Source organism: Leptinotarsa decemlineata, unplaced genomic scaffold (genome assembly GCF_025532065.1).
Source record: "Leptinotarsa decemlineata unplaced genomic scaffold, Ldec_3_MD MMD2_tig00026299_RagTag_RagTag, whole genome shotgun sequence".
In the NCBI taxonomy this organism is placed as follows: domain Eukaryota; kingdom Metazoa; phylum Arthropoda; class Insecta; order Coleoptera; family Chrysomelidae; genus Leptinotarsa; species Leptinotarsa decemlineata.
This window is the reverse complement of record NW_027412676.1, coordinates 93289-111400: the sequence shown is the minus strand read 5'-3', so window position 1 is coordinate 111400 and position 18112 is coordinate 93289. Positions and strand designations below refer to the sequence as shown.

The following is an 18112-nucleotide window of genomic DNA, read 5'->3' as shown; positions in this document are numbered from 1 at the left end:
GTTACAATATATTCTTTTTTTTTTTTTCTGAGGACACTTGTTTTCAGATATTGGCCTCGTCAGTGCCAATATCCAGGATGCAAGGATGGGCAATACCTGGTTGCCAACAGGAGTGAACATACACGAAGCTCTATCTACAGAAGCTAGCCGCATATTTGTGGTTTCGGGTAATAGATTTTGTGTTTACAAGAAAACTATTAAAATTACTGATGAGGCAGCTATGGGATCCTGTTCTTTTTTGAGTGACATGCCAAATGCCATTTGATGCTTTTCGGTAATAAAAAGAATAGGGCTATAGTTGCACAACATCTCACAATTAGAATTGAGAACACCATACTTTCCGTTGTGAATTCCATTAAAAACCTAGGTATTATTTTTGATTCTGACCTAAAATTTGATTTGCATTTGAATGATTTGCTCAGAAAATCGTTTGGGACTCTCAAATTGATTTATTCAAATAGATATTTTTTCAGTCGACCAATCAGGAAACTTCTCACTGAGTCGTTGGTCTTATCACGGTTCAACTATGGTGACATTGTGTACAGCAATCTTTTAGGTAAATTTGATTTAAATCGGAAACAGAAAGTACAGAACTTCTGTTGTAGACTTGTCTATTCTTTAAGAAAATTCGATCATGTCTCGAATAAAATCAAAGAATTAAATTGACTGACAATGATCAATCGTACTAATTATAATCTTTGCAATTTTGTGTACAAAGTATTGAGTTACAAAATTCCCACATCACTTTACAATTAACTGATTCCTAGGTCTATGCTACATTCATTGGATGTAAGATCAAAAAATAAACTGCATGTCCCTCGTCATAAGACGTCACTGTTTCAGAGGTCGTTCACTTATCTCTCCATCAAATTCTACAACTCACTGTTATACAATTGTATGCAACTTTCGAAAGGAGAGTTAAGAATCATTCTGAAAAAACATTTTCTGAAGAACACTTCCTGAATACCAACAGGAACTTGAGTGCCGTGTCCTGAATTAATCTTTAACCTTTACTTACCTTGTCACAATATGTCATCTAGATACCTATGATATAAATTATTATTATGTTATGGTTTTTTTCATCGTGTCTTTCTCTCTATTTATCATTTTAGTTGATTAGAATTGTACATTTTAGGTTAAGTGTAAGAGTAGCCTTTGGCTAAACTGCGCCTATTTTGTACCTTCACCAATAAAGACGATTTATTATTATTATTATTATTATTATTATATCCCATTGAATCATTTCTTGGATTCATATTAAACCACTCGATATCCCTATATGTGCGTATATGTATTTATGATGTTTAATGTAATTATATATTTTTGAGTATTGTCTTTATTGCATGGTCAATTATTATTAAACTATTATTGAGAAGAGTATGTCAGTATTCATGGAAATATGGATAATTTCACGATTCTAACCGATGCGTCTCATTGAAACTGTATGATAATACAGCGAGTTAATTTCAAAATATATTCATATTTTGCCATCTATGCTTCTTTTTTCATTTCATGAAAGTACGTTGTTCAATATCTCATTTGTTTTTATTCATCAACAATTACATAGTATATTCATCATTAAAAAATATTTTCGATCCAGATAAAATAGAAGATGAGTTTTGAATATCGCAAGGTTGTATTTAGTTGTAAAGTTATACATTGATTCTAAGAGTCATCAATTATAATTCTCTATTTGTAAAGATATGAAGTTATCTAGTCATGTCCTCCAACTATTTCTTCATCTATGAACTTTTGAAATTTGGTCCTGAACTTATGCTCAGGGTCGTAATGGTCACAAAGTTCATTCCACCATTCACGCTTTTCTTTGTACAGTTTCCTTCCAACCTTCTTTACCGCCTTCTTCTGTATTTCACTACATTTCTCACATGAGGTTTCCATAGCGTCCTTGATACGTTCTAAAAAAATGAAGTGCAAATTAGGGCATTTCATTACAATAACTATACAATTTTTACAATAAACGGTAGCTACACGGAAGCTTCATCATTTGATACCAGTCTAACTGATGAAGATACCTTGTAGGGAATCGCGTCCTAAACGCTAATAATCTCCTGAAAACGCCAACTTAGTTGGCAAAATCCGCGTCGAGAAAAGTATTAAAGTTCTAGTGATTGAAAAAAATATTTTTTTTTATTCATTCTACGCCTATGGTATCAGTTTTACCTTTTTTGGAGTGTATAGGTATTTGTTTCATACTGTTATTATTCAACTATTTTGACCAATTGGTATACAATTGGTCTGAACTGTTATTGTAAAAATTGTATTTTTCTCAGTTCTCACCCTTAGGTTCCAAATCTGTTCATATTTTTGACGATGATTGAAACCTTCATAATTCAATGGTCAGTTTCTTTAGTATTCAATAAGAAACTCTGTCAACTGCTTACCTAGTAGGCTACTTTCGCAGACCTCTGTTGTTTTGTGTTATAGAAAAACAATGATATCATTTGAATGGTTAGATCAAAATATAATTGAATTTGTTTATATAGACATATTTCCATAGAATAATCAAACTCGTTTTTGTGTTCAAATAAATGAATCGTAATCAATAGATCACATATTCTTTTGTCAAGGAATAACTGCATACTTTATCGTAGAAATGAATAAAAACCTGTATACTGGGCATTTCTATTCATTTGATGCCTGAAAACAGATATTTTTTTATAATTGCAATGAAAAATAGGGTCAGAAACGGAGGATTACAGTATTTGTCTAGATCCAAAATGAGTTTGAAAAAGTACATAGTCTGCAATAATTTCTGACCTTTAATTTTTTACAGAGATTACAGAGACATTTTTCAGACTCTTTGATACAGTGATACAGGTCCTCAACAATTGAAGATGAATATTTGCAGTGATGATAATATTTTGTTCTGATCTCAATAACTTCATTGAACCGATATATATATATATATATATATATATATATATATATATATATATATATATATATATGTATATATATATATATATATATATATATATATATATATATATATATATTGTTAAATATTCTACATTGGTAACTCTCTCAAACGATATATCTGAAATCTACCTGTGATATACAGGGTATGAAAAACCGCTTGCCACATATTGTTAAAAAAATTTGCAGAATCTTCCTTATTTTATATGAAACACCCTGTATATTATTGATCCATAAGGAGCGCCAACGGAACCTCTACAAATTTCATTAAGTATTACCTATGGCAACGTTCAATAGTTTTTCTTAAAAAAGCATTTTTTTCGAAAAATGGTCGTTCTTCCTATTTCTACGCCATAAACTTGATGAAAGACTTTTTTCAAAGCGAAATCCATTTGACGACTGATGAAAATATACGAAAGATATCTTGTTTCAATTTTGTACATTATAGCGTGTCCTATAGTTTTTCTTATTTTTTTTTTCTAAAAATGACAATTCTCTATTGTATCGCCATAATATCAATGATTTTTTTTACTGTGAAATCCGTATGTGACGGCTGTGATCGAGATATATGTTATGTTCATAAAACATTTATTCTTTAAATAGAACACCGTGCAATTTCTTCATTTGATGCATAGTTTTTGTCCAAGCCTTTCTTTAAAATATCAACCCATGCCTAAAATTACCTGTTGCTAGATAAAAAAGTTTTGAATTACATCGTAAAATGGACGTTCTTGAATAATTACAATAATTTCAATAATCTCGAAATTTGTGTCATATTTTTTCGGTATAAAAAAACCTTTAGCGAATAAAATAAAATTAACCGACTTGTTGAAACTGGATGTATCAATTATTCTAAACATGAGCCCATCAAGCCAGCTACTAATAAAGATAATGAATTGTAAGTTCTTCTTGCTGTTGAAGAAGATCCTACTATGAGTGAAAGACAAATTGGTAAAATAGTGGATATAAGTGAGAGATCAGTGCAACGAGTTTTCAAGAAACATCGCTTTCATCCATCTCATACTACTGTATGCCGATTTTGAGAAAAGAGTGAGATTTTGCAATTGGGCCATGGGAAAAATTCGTCGAAACGAATATTTTTTCAATAACGTTTTATGGTCGGATGAATCGACATTCCATAATAATGGATTTGTGAATCGACATAATTACCATTATTATTCGACAGAAAATCCCCACTTATTGAGACAGGTGGATTATCAACATAGGTGGTCGATAAATGTCTGGGAAGGCATCATTGGAGAATATGTGATTGATCCATACTTTTTCAGGGACTAATGAATGGAACAATGTATGTGCACCCGCTCACTATTCGGCAGAAGTTAGAGATCATCTAAATGAAGTATTTCCCAATAAATGTATAGAACGGAATGGGCCTGTACGGTGGCCCGCTACATCACCCGATTTAACAAAACTGGATTTTTTCTTATGGGTTTACATAAAAAATATGGTTTACGTCGAGCCACCGAGCCACCAGATTCTTCTGAAAATATGCGACTTAGAATAACGAATGCTTTTGGCAGCATTACACCAGTTGTCTTGCGCAGGATAGAACAGTCTTTCAAACATAGACTTCAGCTCTGCATTCAAACTTTTATAAAAGTTTCATTATCAACCTTCATTAAACTCTTTCTTTTTTAGTTTTGTAGTTTGTCAGTTGACAAATTTAAATATCTAAAACTTAAGACCTGAATTCATGAATATACACCATAACATGGAAAAAAATATTAGTAATATTCATAATGTTTTTTCATTTAATCTTGTTTGTTTTGATATTGCACGATTTATGGGAAAAATTCTGCATCCAATAAAAAAAATAATTTTCCATTTAAAAAAATGTGCATACATCTATTTCGTAAAAAAATATTTGTTTGGACACGCTATAATGTACCATATTGAAACAAGATATCTTTTGTATATTCTATCAGTGGTCAAATGGACATCGAGTTTATGGCGTAGAAATAGGAAGAACGACCATTTTTCGAAAAAAAAATGCTTATTTAAGAAAAACTATTGAACCTAGTCATAGGGAATACTTAATGAAATTTGTAGAGGTTTCATTGGCGCTCCTTATGGATCAATAATATACAGGGTGTTCTATTTAAAATAAGGAAGATTCTGCAAATTTTTATTTACAATATGTGGCAAGCGGTTTTTCATAACCTGTATATCACAGGTAGATTTCAGATAAATCATTTGAGAGAGTTACCAATGTAGAATATTTGACCAAAGACATTCAATTGGACTTGACACAACTTTATAATTTCAAATATTGTGAGTGACGAATATTGGAAAAAAAACCTGTCATGCTAGATATCTCGAAAACAGTCAATATTTTCAATATATATAAATATATATATATATATATATATATATATATATATATATATATATATATATATATATATATATATATATATATAGGAATCACACGTTAAAAGGTAAGACCTCGTTAGTCCTTAGCTCGCATATATATATATATATTTATATACATGCATATGAGAAAAGAACATGAAAAATCCGAATATTGATTTTGATCAATATACGACACATATATACCCTTTTGACTACAGTTACTTACTTTTCAGTTCTCGTCCTTCAGCATTACAATTTCCCTTGTCCAAACAACAATCAATGTAACTCTTCAATATTCTGTCATTCTCTAGAATTTTATCCACATCAATATTATCATATTTCGTTGGATATTTTTCTTCGTCTGCCAACACAATGGCTAGGACACCTAACATAAAGAATGAAAATAACAATCGACTCATAATCACTATTCAAGCACGATCTTCACTTCTATTCGGAAATTATGCTTATGAGGTCTAGTCTCCCCACGGCACTTTTATATATTCAAATATTTGGTGATGACGAATCAGACAAGTAATTTCATTACGAGAAGGAAACATTAAACCTGTTTATTATCATACGAATAAAAAGTTTTTTGTTATCGTAATGGATACCCTTGATGGCTGGTTTTTTCATAGAATTATTAAAATACGTAAATGGTATCAAAGATGAAGAGATAAGTGATGGATGAATCGATGTACGAAGGTGAAGGCTATTGACGTCATTATCCTGTAAACATTTAGGAGAAAAAACATATTTGAAAAATATCAACTGAATCGACCTTTTTGCAGGAAGAAAATTTTCTCTCTAGTGATGAAATTAGTAATAAAAATAATCGTTCTATATTGATATTTCATTTATTGAAATTTCTGACATCGACATTGATACTGACAGACATTCTTTATTATAGTGACCGTAACAATGAGTTAACATTCAAGTAACTGACCTTTTGGATCTAAAACAAGCACTTTTCCTAAACCAGAAATGCAATACGGTAGATACGTGTCGAGATGCCAATGATTTGTTTTTCCACAAAGATGGCATCTTCGAAATCTATATTGAAATTTGATTTGAAGTAGTTTTTTTCATGATATCTTCTCAAAAATTACATTATTCATCGATATTATAAATATTAATAAAAAAGCTACGTAAAAAAGTCGATTAGCTTTTCGAGAAAATACTGAACTACTGGAGGGTAGGTCGCACCTTCCTTAGGGAGTGGATGTTACAACATTGAAACTTTCGAATATACCTAGCGGCTTTGGGTTTATTGGCGCCATAAATGCCAAATATGAGAAACTGGCCTCGATTCGTTTTCATTGGTCCATCCTATGCCTGTGAATTGATTTCAGGTCCCACTGTCGCAAACTGACAGTACATAGGTACCTCAAGAAAAATAAAAATTGTTACACAGACATTTTCATTGACTTTTCTATAAATATTTTACTCGTGAATTTAACAAACTTTTATGAAAATTTCTGTAACGAAATTATTGTTAACTGTAATAATCCGTTATCAAGAGAGAATACTAGATAGATGGTTGATGGCATGGCAGCTTTCAGGGTTGAACCATGCGATATTCAAGTAAGATAAAGTACTTCTCTAAAAAGTTCATCATTCTCCATCACGAGGAGAGATTAGGTCTGATATTTTCTAAAATGGTATAGTATGCACAACCTAGAGTGCCACCAAGAGTTAGCCAAAGCCTCGGTAGATAATAACATTATCCTGAGGTGGATCAAAGGTCACGACAGGAGTAAAGATAATCGCATTGCCGACTCTTTGGCCAAGGAAGAGGCTGGACTATGAATTTTAGGACACAGTGGCATTTACGGCCTGATGACTTCGACAATTGAGTAATGAGCCAAACGTCACACCCATGCTCACTACCTAAAGAGATGGGATGAAATCAAAGGATGCTATCTTACCAGGATCACCCTTGGCACCCTGGGAAGCTGGCACCGAAGAAATATCGGGCGATGACCAGGAAAAATCTACGCTTAACAGTAGGATTTCTGACTGGCCACTGTCAACTAAGCAAACACCTCCACAATATGGGGCTAGTGGATACACCTCTATGCAGAATGTGTGAACAGGAAGATGAAACTGTCAGGCATGACCTATGCGAATGTCGTCTATAAGAGAGTGTGTGTTCGGCGAGTCTTGGCCTAAACCTGCCGATATAAAGGAGATGTCTCCCAGAGACCTGTTCACCTTCCTGGAAAGGACAGGATTGACGATGCCCAAGGAGGACAACTCCTTGGAAGGATGTAAAATAGGTCACATGTGGCCTAAGTGCTGTAGGCCTACACTCACTCTCCCTAATCTACAGACACATATCAAAAGTGAACTAGGAAACGAATTTTGTCAGCGGTCGATGTCGAAGCTTGGCTTTGCAAATGTCCGCATTGAGGAGCCTCTGTCGATCCCATAGATGTCGTTGTTTGGGAAAGATGTCATCATCAGTATTTGCCCAGGCTTGTTCTTTAAGGACAGTCGTGTCAAGTAATACAATTTGTGAATCAGTCTAGCATTACTGATGAGACCCATGGCGGGTCGAAACAGCGACTGTTTTGGATTTCAAATTGAAAGTTGAAATTTCAGTTCGAACATTAATTTTCGTATTATCGATCGAAATTTTCGAAATTTGTTGGGAGGCTGATTATTTTGAAAGTGCAGGAACAATTTATAATGAATATGTGACAATTCTTTTAATGATCGAAATAAAATTGAAAAAATCCTTTTCTCTTAGGAATTCTCCGAAGAAACATCAAATTTATAAATCGAAAATTACAACATATTTGAAAACTAATGCTTTTTTGACTTAATTGTTTGGATAACTAAGTATTCAACAAAAACTTTTTTCCTTTGTACCAGAACCAAGAAATACTATTTATTCTGAACAACTGCTATAAAGTTACATGAACTTCTTTAATGGAATCTCAATAAGGAAGACAAATGTGTGTATATTCCACTTATAGTTTCATCATGACTAGTTGAAACTAGTTTCTACCAAATTATATTTGATTTCAGTATTAATACTATGATTCGAAATGCGAAGGTGATTTTGTGGAAAGCAATGTTTGTAAAACATTCTGCTCTTTATTTAAAACATAAACGAATTCTACAATAATGTATTTTTCAACCTCACCAATAGGTAAGCAGAATCCCAAATATAATGGTAGGAAAATTTTTTTCCCGGTTAGTTTTGATCTATTCTGCTGTGTACGTCATAGTCATGATCAATTTTATTTGAATATTCCAACTAGCAATGAACAGGTTGAGAAAGTTATACTAATGGAAATTTGAACTTCTTTCACGGTGTTTAATTGTAGAAGTGGACAATGACAAATCGTTTGTTATTACCAAATAAGCCAAGATGTTATTCAAGTTATTGGATGATTTTTTTATCATACTTGATATTCCCAATTTGTACACATCTCTTTCTGTCTCCTGCTTTACCAACATTGCTATCCAGGTAATGAAATTATTATCTGTGTTATTAATTATATATCAACTACAATAATATTGTGATAAGTTGATGATTTTGTGTAAATTTTTTTGTCTTGTTTGTTTGTTTATACAAAGTACTGTTAATTATATTTGTTGGCCTTCATTTCATGCGACTTCTGGTTCTGGCTCCAAATCATCTGTGAACTTCGGCCGTCTTACATTGTGGAGTTTTTTTTTTAAAAGTCGATGGCAGTACACAGGCAGAAATTTCATATTTCATACTCACGTTTTCAGTATTCTAATGTCTAATTTTCACAATAGATATATCTTTTCCATCTGAGATAATTTATAAATAAAATGATAAAAATGTAATTGCTTGATCACATTTCTACTGAACGTAAATATCTCATCATGTTCCTTATGTTTCAAGTTTTCATTTCCTCTGTAATCTTTATTTGGTGAAACATTGGCCTGCAATTTTTTTTATTTCGAGTTTCGTGTTGTTTTGGATTGTTTTATCTGACTGAGTTTGATAATTTTAATAATTTGATACATTTAATTTCTCACCATTATGAGCCCGATTTCCTAAAGATAATGTTGATAATAGATCTTTATTTCTCATAAGAAGTAGGCAAAATAAATAAATTTACACGATAATCAATAACAATTATGGAAAAACATCAGAAATCAGGTGATCAATGTAATTTATACAAATTACGTTAATGAATACCTTTTCCTAATGAAATATTCTTTTTTTTAAGAATTGATCTGATGAAACAAATATTCTCGATGTGCGAGTTTCATAAATTATTCCTTTATTTTCACTACTTCGAAGAGTAAGCAACTCTCATTTGATATAAAACAAAAAGCTGTCTGTAAAGCAGTATCCATATGATTTTAATTTACCTGAAATTTTTGAAGCTACAAACAATAAATGCATAATTCCATTGAATTTTGAACCATACTATAAACATGATAAGAAAAGGTTCAGTTTATTGGACGAATCTAGCAAGTGAATGGCACTCACCATATAATGATGCAATAAATTAATGAGCGATTTCATTTCCTGAAATCATTAGCGTTGTATTAACATCGGAGTAAAGGAATTGAAAAAGTAACACATGTATGTGCCATGTTAACTCCGTTTTCCGAATATGTATGCCAATCAGATGAATAAGATTTCAGTTGAGTTAGAATAGTTTTCATTTATTCGAATGAAATGTTATGGAAATGTATGTAAATTACATTCACTTGGTCCCTGCAGTCCAATGACCCTGATACAAACCCAGTGAAGGTGCTCAGCTCCACAAGTTTCAAAAGAAACCTTGTTCTTCATAGAAGTATGATGTATATTGAAAACACAGAGATCAGTGAAGTGAGCAAATATAATTGGATATATAAAATACATAGTTTATTCTTTATGAATATAGAACCAACTGTTATTCGTCGTAACGCTTATTTTGCTCATGTAATGGTAATAATGAGATGTAGAAAAAGTACAATTGAGGGAGTCTTGACGAAAAACCGATGCCTCTGGAAAAAATCCGTTCTATTAGGTTATTTCTCGGAATTCGATGAAGTCGACGAACGCCATTTTGCCTGTTCCTGATTAGTAAAAATTTGACCGGTGATGAAGTTATCGAAGTGCTTGGGTGGGTGAGGCAGAACTCCGGCGCTCAATTCGTTCAATTTTCGGGCCGTGATTTGAGAAACGTGCACACAAGCGTTGTAGAGCAGAGGCAGGGTATTGTGAAGCAGGATCGGATCCCTTCTGTTGACCAGTAACGGCTGCTACTGATGCAATTTTCCACAATAGGACTCTGCTGTGGTGGTTAGGCCCGGTTGCAGAAAGTTATAATGAATCGCACCAGTTGCTGACCACTATACAGTAACCAAGATCTATTTTGGGTGGTTTTTTCTTCTGGGAAGTGTCCAACCACTGTCCTGAACGGCTCCTATTGCCGTAGGGGATCCACTTTTCATCACACGGGACGATCCGATCCAAAAAAGGATCGTTTTGGTTACGCAAAGCAAATATTTTCAGTCTCCACCAGAGTCCTCAAATCCTCGTCCTGGATTATTGTACGTCGACCATTTCCGGGTTCGTCTTCGAGGCTAAAATCTCTTGAACGAAATTTTGCAAACCAACGTCATTAATAATAATAATATGTTTATTTACCAGCAATAGAAAGAGTTTCCAATACATCATATGCAATTTCAGATAGAATAGATCTAGGTAATAAACATCGAGAGAACCCATTAAAACCCTAAGGTTGTGCATGGGAATTCTTTACTTATTGTATTACCAATAAATGACAATATTCTGGACCTGAGAAGAAGTAAATGACAATGACAATGAGAGGAGAATTGAAAATTCAGTTCATTTCTATAGCGATGAAAGTAGATAAATTTTGATAAGTTATTTGTTATCAATTATATTTAATATTATTTCATGATCTACATTGAGGAGATACTTTTTGAATATATTTTTTATTAGTGGTATCGAGTTGACTTTCCTTAGCTTATTTTTATGTATATCGTCTAAAAAGTTATAGAATTTTTTTGCTAAAAAACTGAAACAACGTTGTCCCACCGATTGTTTTGTTGTCTGTATTTGTACGAACATTTTTGCTTTGTTTCTTGTGGAATAACTATGCTCTAACTATTGAAGGGTGTATTTATTTTTACTTAGGAAAATTGCTATATCGTGTAAATATAACTTTCTGACGCTGAGGATAGCTGCATCCTCAAAAAGCTTTTTTGACGGATACGTATATTTTTTTTGGTAAATTATTTTCAATTTTTTTTTCTGTACTATCTCAAGTTTTTGAAGATGGGTATTAAGTACACCACCCCAGCTAAGGATACCATATCGCAGTCGTGACCCTAGATATCGGACTCTCTCTGCTTGTTTGATGGCGATCTGTTGATTGGTTTTTCCCAGTGTGAGTTCCTTGAACTTAGGTAAGTTAGTTCTGTAACTCGAAAAAGGTATATAAAAAGTTTTGTCAAAATTTACGGTAAGCAACTTATGATCAAACCAATTGATAATATTCAACAGATCGTTTTCCATTTTCATTTCCAGACTCTCCCAGGTTTCTGCAGTGCATAGAATGGCAGTGTCATCAGCGAAGCTCACAATTTGACCTGTAGTTTCATGGATGGTGAGTAGACTATTTATATATAATGAGAAAAGTAGTGGCCCTAGCACTGTACCTTGTGGTACTCCATATTTTATAAATTTCTCTTCGCTGATTCCATTTCCTATTTTTACATACTGTTTGCGGCAACTCAAATAATCTGAAAATAATTCATTTGCCACACCTCGTATTCCTGAATCTTGCAGGAAGTTCAACAGCTGTTGGTGATCCACAGTATCGAAAGCCTTTGCAAGATCCAGGAACACACATGCGGTTGGTTTACTTTCATCCATCAACTTATATATCTCACTGGTAAATTTGGAAATTGCATCATTGGTCGATAATTTTTCTCTGAACCCGTACTGCAGGGATGATATCACGTTATTCTTATTAACACTATCATTGCCAAATGCCATGGTTATTTTTACCCCCCTACCCTGCCATCAAACCGGAGTTTATTTTGCCATAGAAATTTTGAAATAAATAAAGTTACTACGTTTTGTATTGATATTTTAGTTTTATTTATTAATGTTAGAATTATGTTGTATATTTTTTCATCGAGTGTAGCTAAAAGCACTCTCATATTGGTTGGAAACAAAACATTCGACACGTTTTAAGGAACGTAATACTACATATTATCCTTGTATTGCATGTTTTGCTCGAGCTGATTTACCATTTGTCGGCATGTTAGTATGTTAACATATAATGAAAGCTTATTTTTACAAACATTTTTCATTATCAATTTACTATTTTTATATTCATCAATTTCATTAAGTGACTCTAGTGCTCCTCAGATTATTCTCGTTGAATGTTACAGGGAGACTGACTTGGGAGAACTACGAGTAAACGTCAGATCCGTTGCTGAAGTATACATTTTTTGTGTTCTACAAATATCCGTTTTTCATAAGTAAAGCCATTCAAATTTTTCTGCTAACCATCTAGTTGATGACTTGACCACTGGCTTGATGGGTCAAATATTATCAAGTGAGTTGGGTTGCGAAGATTATGCTGCATTATGACTAGCATGTGTTCACTAAATCTTGAAACACCAATGAATAATTTGTGTCAATAATATTATTTTTTGATTTTGAAAGCCCCAAATTTTTTCAAATACACTTTCGTACATTTCACTAATGGGATTTAGAATGGACTCTTGAGGTTGCATAAGTGGTATGGACACAACTCTTCAAACTGGTGAGCTATATTTTAACGTTTTTTTTTCAATGGGCATGATGATTTGATAATCTTTGACTGTGAAGAGACAGTTGATTAATACAATTTTCATCATTATCGTTATGTTTTTTGGTGTAATTCCAGTAAGTTACTATTAATATACTGCTGAGATTATCAATGTCAGGTTTCTTATTCATACAATCAGAAGACTTATTAATATCAACCATTTAAAGAAAAATGCATTTGGAAATATCATTTTCTGTATGTAAAACTTTGATTAGAGTAATTTGGTTTATGTCCTGTTTCTATACAATGTTGTGCTAATGCACATGCTTTTTCATTAAGCTGTTTATTACTTTTATGTGAAGTTATTCTATCTTTAAGAATTCTAGATTCCAATATAATTGTTATAAGGAATGTTATATAATTTGACTTTTTTGTAGTATCCACTTTATCTTTCAATTTAGTATTCAAATTGTTTATGTATCTCTTTGCTAAAACTTATAGTAATAATCCTTAATGTACGTGACACAATTCAAAATATACATAGATATCACAGTTGAAATTTGTTATTCAGTAAATAACTGCTCAATTACAAACTGTGGTATCCATGTATATTTTAAATTTGTTATTCAGTAAATAACTGCTCAATTACAAACTGTGATATCCATGTATATTTTAATTTGTGTCACTTACATTAAGAATCGTTACCATGAATTCATGATTACATGAAGAAAAGTTTTGAAAACGTACTGAAAGAAGACTAGAAATTGTGGTAGTGGTTTTGAATTGAGTTAAGGTCGAGTCCAGACATACTATTTTCTGACTTTCAGTCACGGATGAACTCTACTAATTGTTTATTCGAAAATATTACTGATGAAGCCACAGTAATCAATAATTGGGATCTCCTATTTTCTTCATTCGGGATTAAAAATTCACCGACAGTTTTCTAAAGAAGAACTCCCATTAGAATGCTGAAAATATAATGGAAAAGAATAGTGTACAGCTGAAAATGACTTTCTGCACTTAAATTCTTTGTTGTTTGTATAAACAGTTGAAATGAGTTTATAATGATATGTATTGAAAAATGTTGAGAGGCTGTCGTTGTTGATGACTGAGGAGAATTCAATAAATGAATATTATTATGATCATTATCTATCAGAAACTGGAATCATTTCTCAGTTCTGTACCCAAAATAATTTTGGAATTTCTCAGTGTCAAGGTTCTGGAGAAGAGATTTGAAAACATCACAGTTATCAATTTCCAATTTATTCAAAGGAGTTTAATGTATTCATTAGTTCACAGTTCAATTAAATTTCACAGAAAAAGCAAAAATGATCTTATTCTACAATTGTTGAATCACCTTCAGAAATCTAGTCTTTCTCAGCTAAAGCATCGTCGATGAATTTTTGGTATCTTGTCCTGTATTTATGGTCTGGGTCGAAATGGTCACAAAGTTCTTTCCACCATTCAGGCTTCTCCCTGTAGAGTTTTTTACCAATCTTTTTCATTGTTTTCTTGTGAAGTTCGCTGCATTTATCACATTCGTGTTCCATTGCATCTCTTATATGACCTGAGGAAAATACGTGTTTTTCATTATTGATTTGGGACAGTGAGATTTGCAAAATATTTCATCAGTGGAAAAAGTGAAATTTTTTTGACAAACATTATAGTTTCGCCAATCTTTCAACCAGTTTTGAATGTAAAATATTTATATTTCTATATATAATCAAGAAATACGTGTTTTGGAATATTCCTCCAGTAAAGTAGCACGATTCTGGTACGTTTAATCAGAATTATGTAAAAACAGGTTTTGAAAGACACATTTCATATGACACGAATAATTCAGATGGGCAGATTGAACGAGTTGCTCAATCAAGGTTAACTTCGTTGGAAGGCCAGTTTCGTTATTTTCTTCTAAAACTCTGATATTGAAGGTGGATTTTTGTATAGGGTGAATATAAATTTTCACAATTTTTATTCGAAGTCTCCTGCCTGAATTGAATTATTTATCGAATTTCAGTTTTATGTTTGGCAAAGAAATACAGTAAATTTAAACATTTATAAATTTTTATTTTTTTGAAGAATTTAAATTATTTGAATATATGCTATCTCAGATTTATCCAACCCCCTCTTCTAACACCTTACATCCAGAATTATTTAGGTTTCATATAAATCAGTTTTCTTTCGGAAATGTCTATCCATTTTCCATCAACGCTTTTGCTGAATACCCACTGTCTTTCTGATTTACATCAACCAGACAATGAAGATGATAGAACGTTAAATATTACATGATACGTTACATACTACATGATAATATAAAACTCCGAGAACGAACACTTTCAACGAGATCAAGCAAAATAAACCTTAATAATGAGAAAGAAACTCAGAAAGAAGATACAATCAGAATATGAAACGTAGATTATCGTCTTTTCAGTCAAATTTTCGGAAACTCTACCTGATGAACGTATTCTTTCATTGGCAGGATTTTTCAGAGATTCTTTTCATCTTTCTACCACAAGAACTGATAAGGAGAGCTAATCACGATTGATATCACGATATCAGAATATCAAATGAAAAAAAAGTAACATGTTTTCTAATATTGAGGACAATATATGCAATCAATGCAAATGGATGAACTGTATCATTATATAGACAAGCTATTAAAAAAATAGCTCTGGGTTATGAGTCATACGGCTTGTAACACCTGGCTGAGTTATTGAAAAAGAAAATGTATTGTGAAAACTTACTATTATTTTTAACTCAATGGATCAATGGAAATACTTTATTGACATAATACATACTCTCAGATATGTTCGAATGCTTATTGCGGATGAATATTCTCTAATTCTTCTCTTTTTCGAATCAGTAAAAGTATAATAATATGGGAAATGTGTTCAAGGAAATAGCTCCCAGCAACATATATTCAACTGGTCTATCATTAAATCAGAAAATGTACAGAGCGAGAAAGCATGTAGAAGTGAAGTTATCAAAAAGAAGTGGCGTTCACACTTTTTCAAGATGTTTTCATGTTGAGTTGGCATATATTGCTCCACATATTCGGATATCATCAACTAATTTCATATAAATTAATTTGAAATCCCTGAAATAGTCTGTAAAAAATTAGCTGAAAAATAACAATTATATTATGTAAAAAACTGAAATTACAAGCAACACGGAACATTTTCAACGATCTTCAACCAAAATGTTGTTGTATTTCCATAGTAAACCTTGGCCCGAACGTTTTCGGTACTGTCAAACTCGAAAAAACGATGTTGACGATGTAAATTTCTATGTCGATTATTTCCCCATTAGAATTTTCAAAAATTATGATTTTATTATATTTCCCGAACAAATTTTCATGACAAACATCTCAGGTCATCTCGAAAAGATAGATCATCTGAGGATCTATCGATATGTCTCGAAGTTATTTCACTGAAGAATTTTGTTTTTGAAGATTTTCCTGGAGGAAAGCATAAAGACTTCCTTTCTTTGGAAGACTCCCTCATCCTTCTTTTTTTGTATCAAGATGGAGTATTAGAAAGCCAAAAACTTTCTTTCCCAAAAAACATAAAGACATTTTTGAAACTATTTTTTGTAACAACTATCGAACCACCAGGTATTTACCTATGTAAGTCAATATTTTAAGGGAGAGCTAGTCACGGGGAAACCAAATTTGAAATAAAATAAAGGGTGTTCCATTTAAAAAATTAGAAAAAAATGTACTGAAGTTTTGATTCACCCTGTGTCGAAAGCCAAGGTTATTAACTTTGCTTTTCGAATAAAAGCAAAAACTACATTCCAGAAACATTTTCATAACAAATGGTTGAATAGATTGACTTTCTGTCGTCTTGTTTTGACATAACTTCTGAAACGATCGGTATATACCAATGTTGTCTCATACTTTTCATAAGTAGTTTCCGGAAACTTGAAATGGAGAGCAATAAAGTTTAATCCGTTTGAAAAATATCAAGTTTGGTAAGTCATGTTTTTACTGGGTACCTTGTACCCATATTGAATAATATTACGGAAAAGTCCTATGCATTGACGTATAAAACTTTTAGATGGAACATTTTTTGATAACTTCACTTGAAGTTTGTAACAGATGATCACTATGCATTGTAAGTTACACCTCTATTCCTTCAAGAAACGTTTAACAAACGTTTTCCAATTGCATAACTTTCTACATAGTGAAATTTAAACACAGGTTTCTCAAATGAATTTTCAACACAATATCTTATAACAAGTAAACAGTAATGAAGAGATAGTTTAAAGTAGGTATTTGAAATATTTGAAATATTTGAAAAAGAGGTGAGAAAATCAGTAAGAATTCTAAAAAATATAATGAAAAATTCTCGAAAATAAACTTGACTTTCAATAGCTTTAGTAATTGCTCAATGAACCTCAATTTCACGTGATTTTAGTTTATCTATTCGGAATTGAAACTATTGTGTGAGCTACTAATAATTTACATTCATTATCAGGTTCACATGTCCAGTTCAGTTCGGTACTACTAAATTTTAAGAAGTATATATAGAAAAACTTACTTTTCAGTTCTTGACCATCAGGGGTACACCTTCCTTTTCCCAAACAACAATCGATGTAGTTCTTGAAAATTCTGTCGTTTTTCAGAATCGCGTCAATATCTATATTATCGTATTTTGAAGTATATTGTGGTATATGCGATCTGTCTTTTTTTTCGTGGGATAGCACAAGTACAACCCCACCAAGTAGAAGGAAAAAAAATAACAGCCGACTCATATTGACTTCTTCAAGAACAATATTTGTTCATGTAAATGTGAAACTGCCTTGTCCTTTTATATGATCCAGTTTGATCAGCGGGGGATGACGCGTATACGAGATTCGTTTGCAAACCAGAAAAATGCACAAAAACCTGTTTGTACGAGTAAAAATCCCAAAAGGAATATTTTGCTGTTTGTGGGATTCCTTTATTCAGAAGTGATTAAAATACTTTTCATCAAATGAATATGTCTCATAGTGAAAAACATAGAATCGTTTTTGAAAATTATCAGGTTAAT

At 32.2% G+C, this 18112-nt stretch overlaps 1 protein-coding gene across 1 annotated transcript; it reads right to left on the bottom strand.

Annotated features, from left to right (window-relative positions):
* Window positions 1-1617: 1617 nt before the first annotated feature.
* Window positions 1618-17849, bottom strand: LOC111510034 (uncharacterized). The gene is made up of 4 exons (XM_023165891.2): window positions 17621-17849; window positions 14449-14646; window positions 5537-5737; window positions 1618-1916 (listed from the first exon to the last, which is right to left on the bottom strand). The coding sequence occupies exons 1-4, from the start codon at window positions 17832-17834 to the stop codon at window positions 1714-1716; spliced, it is 816 nt and encodes a 271-aa protein (XP_023021659.2). The 5' UTR covers window positions 17835-17849; the 3' UTR covers window positions 1618-1713.
* Between the last annotated feature and the right edge of the window lie 263 nt (window positions 17850-18112).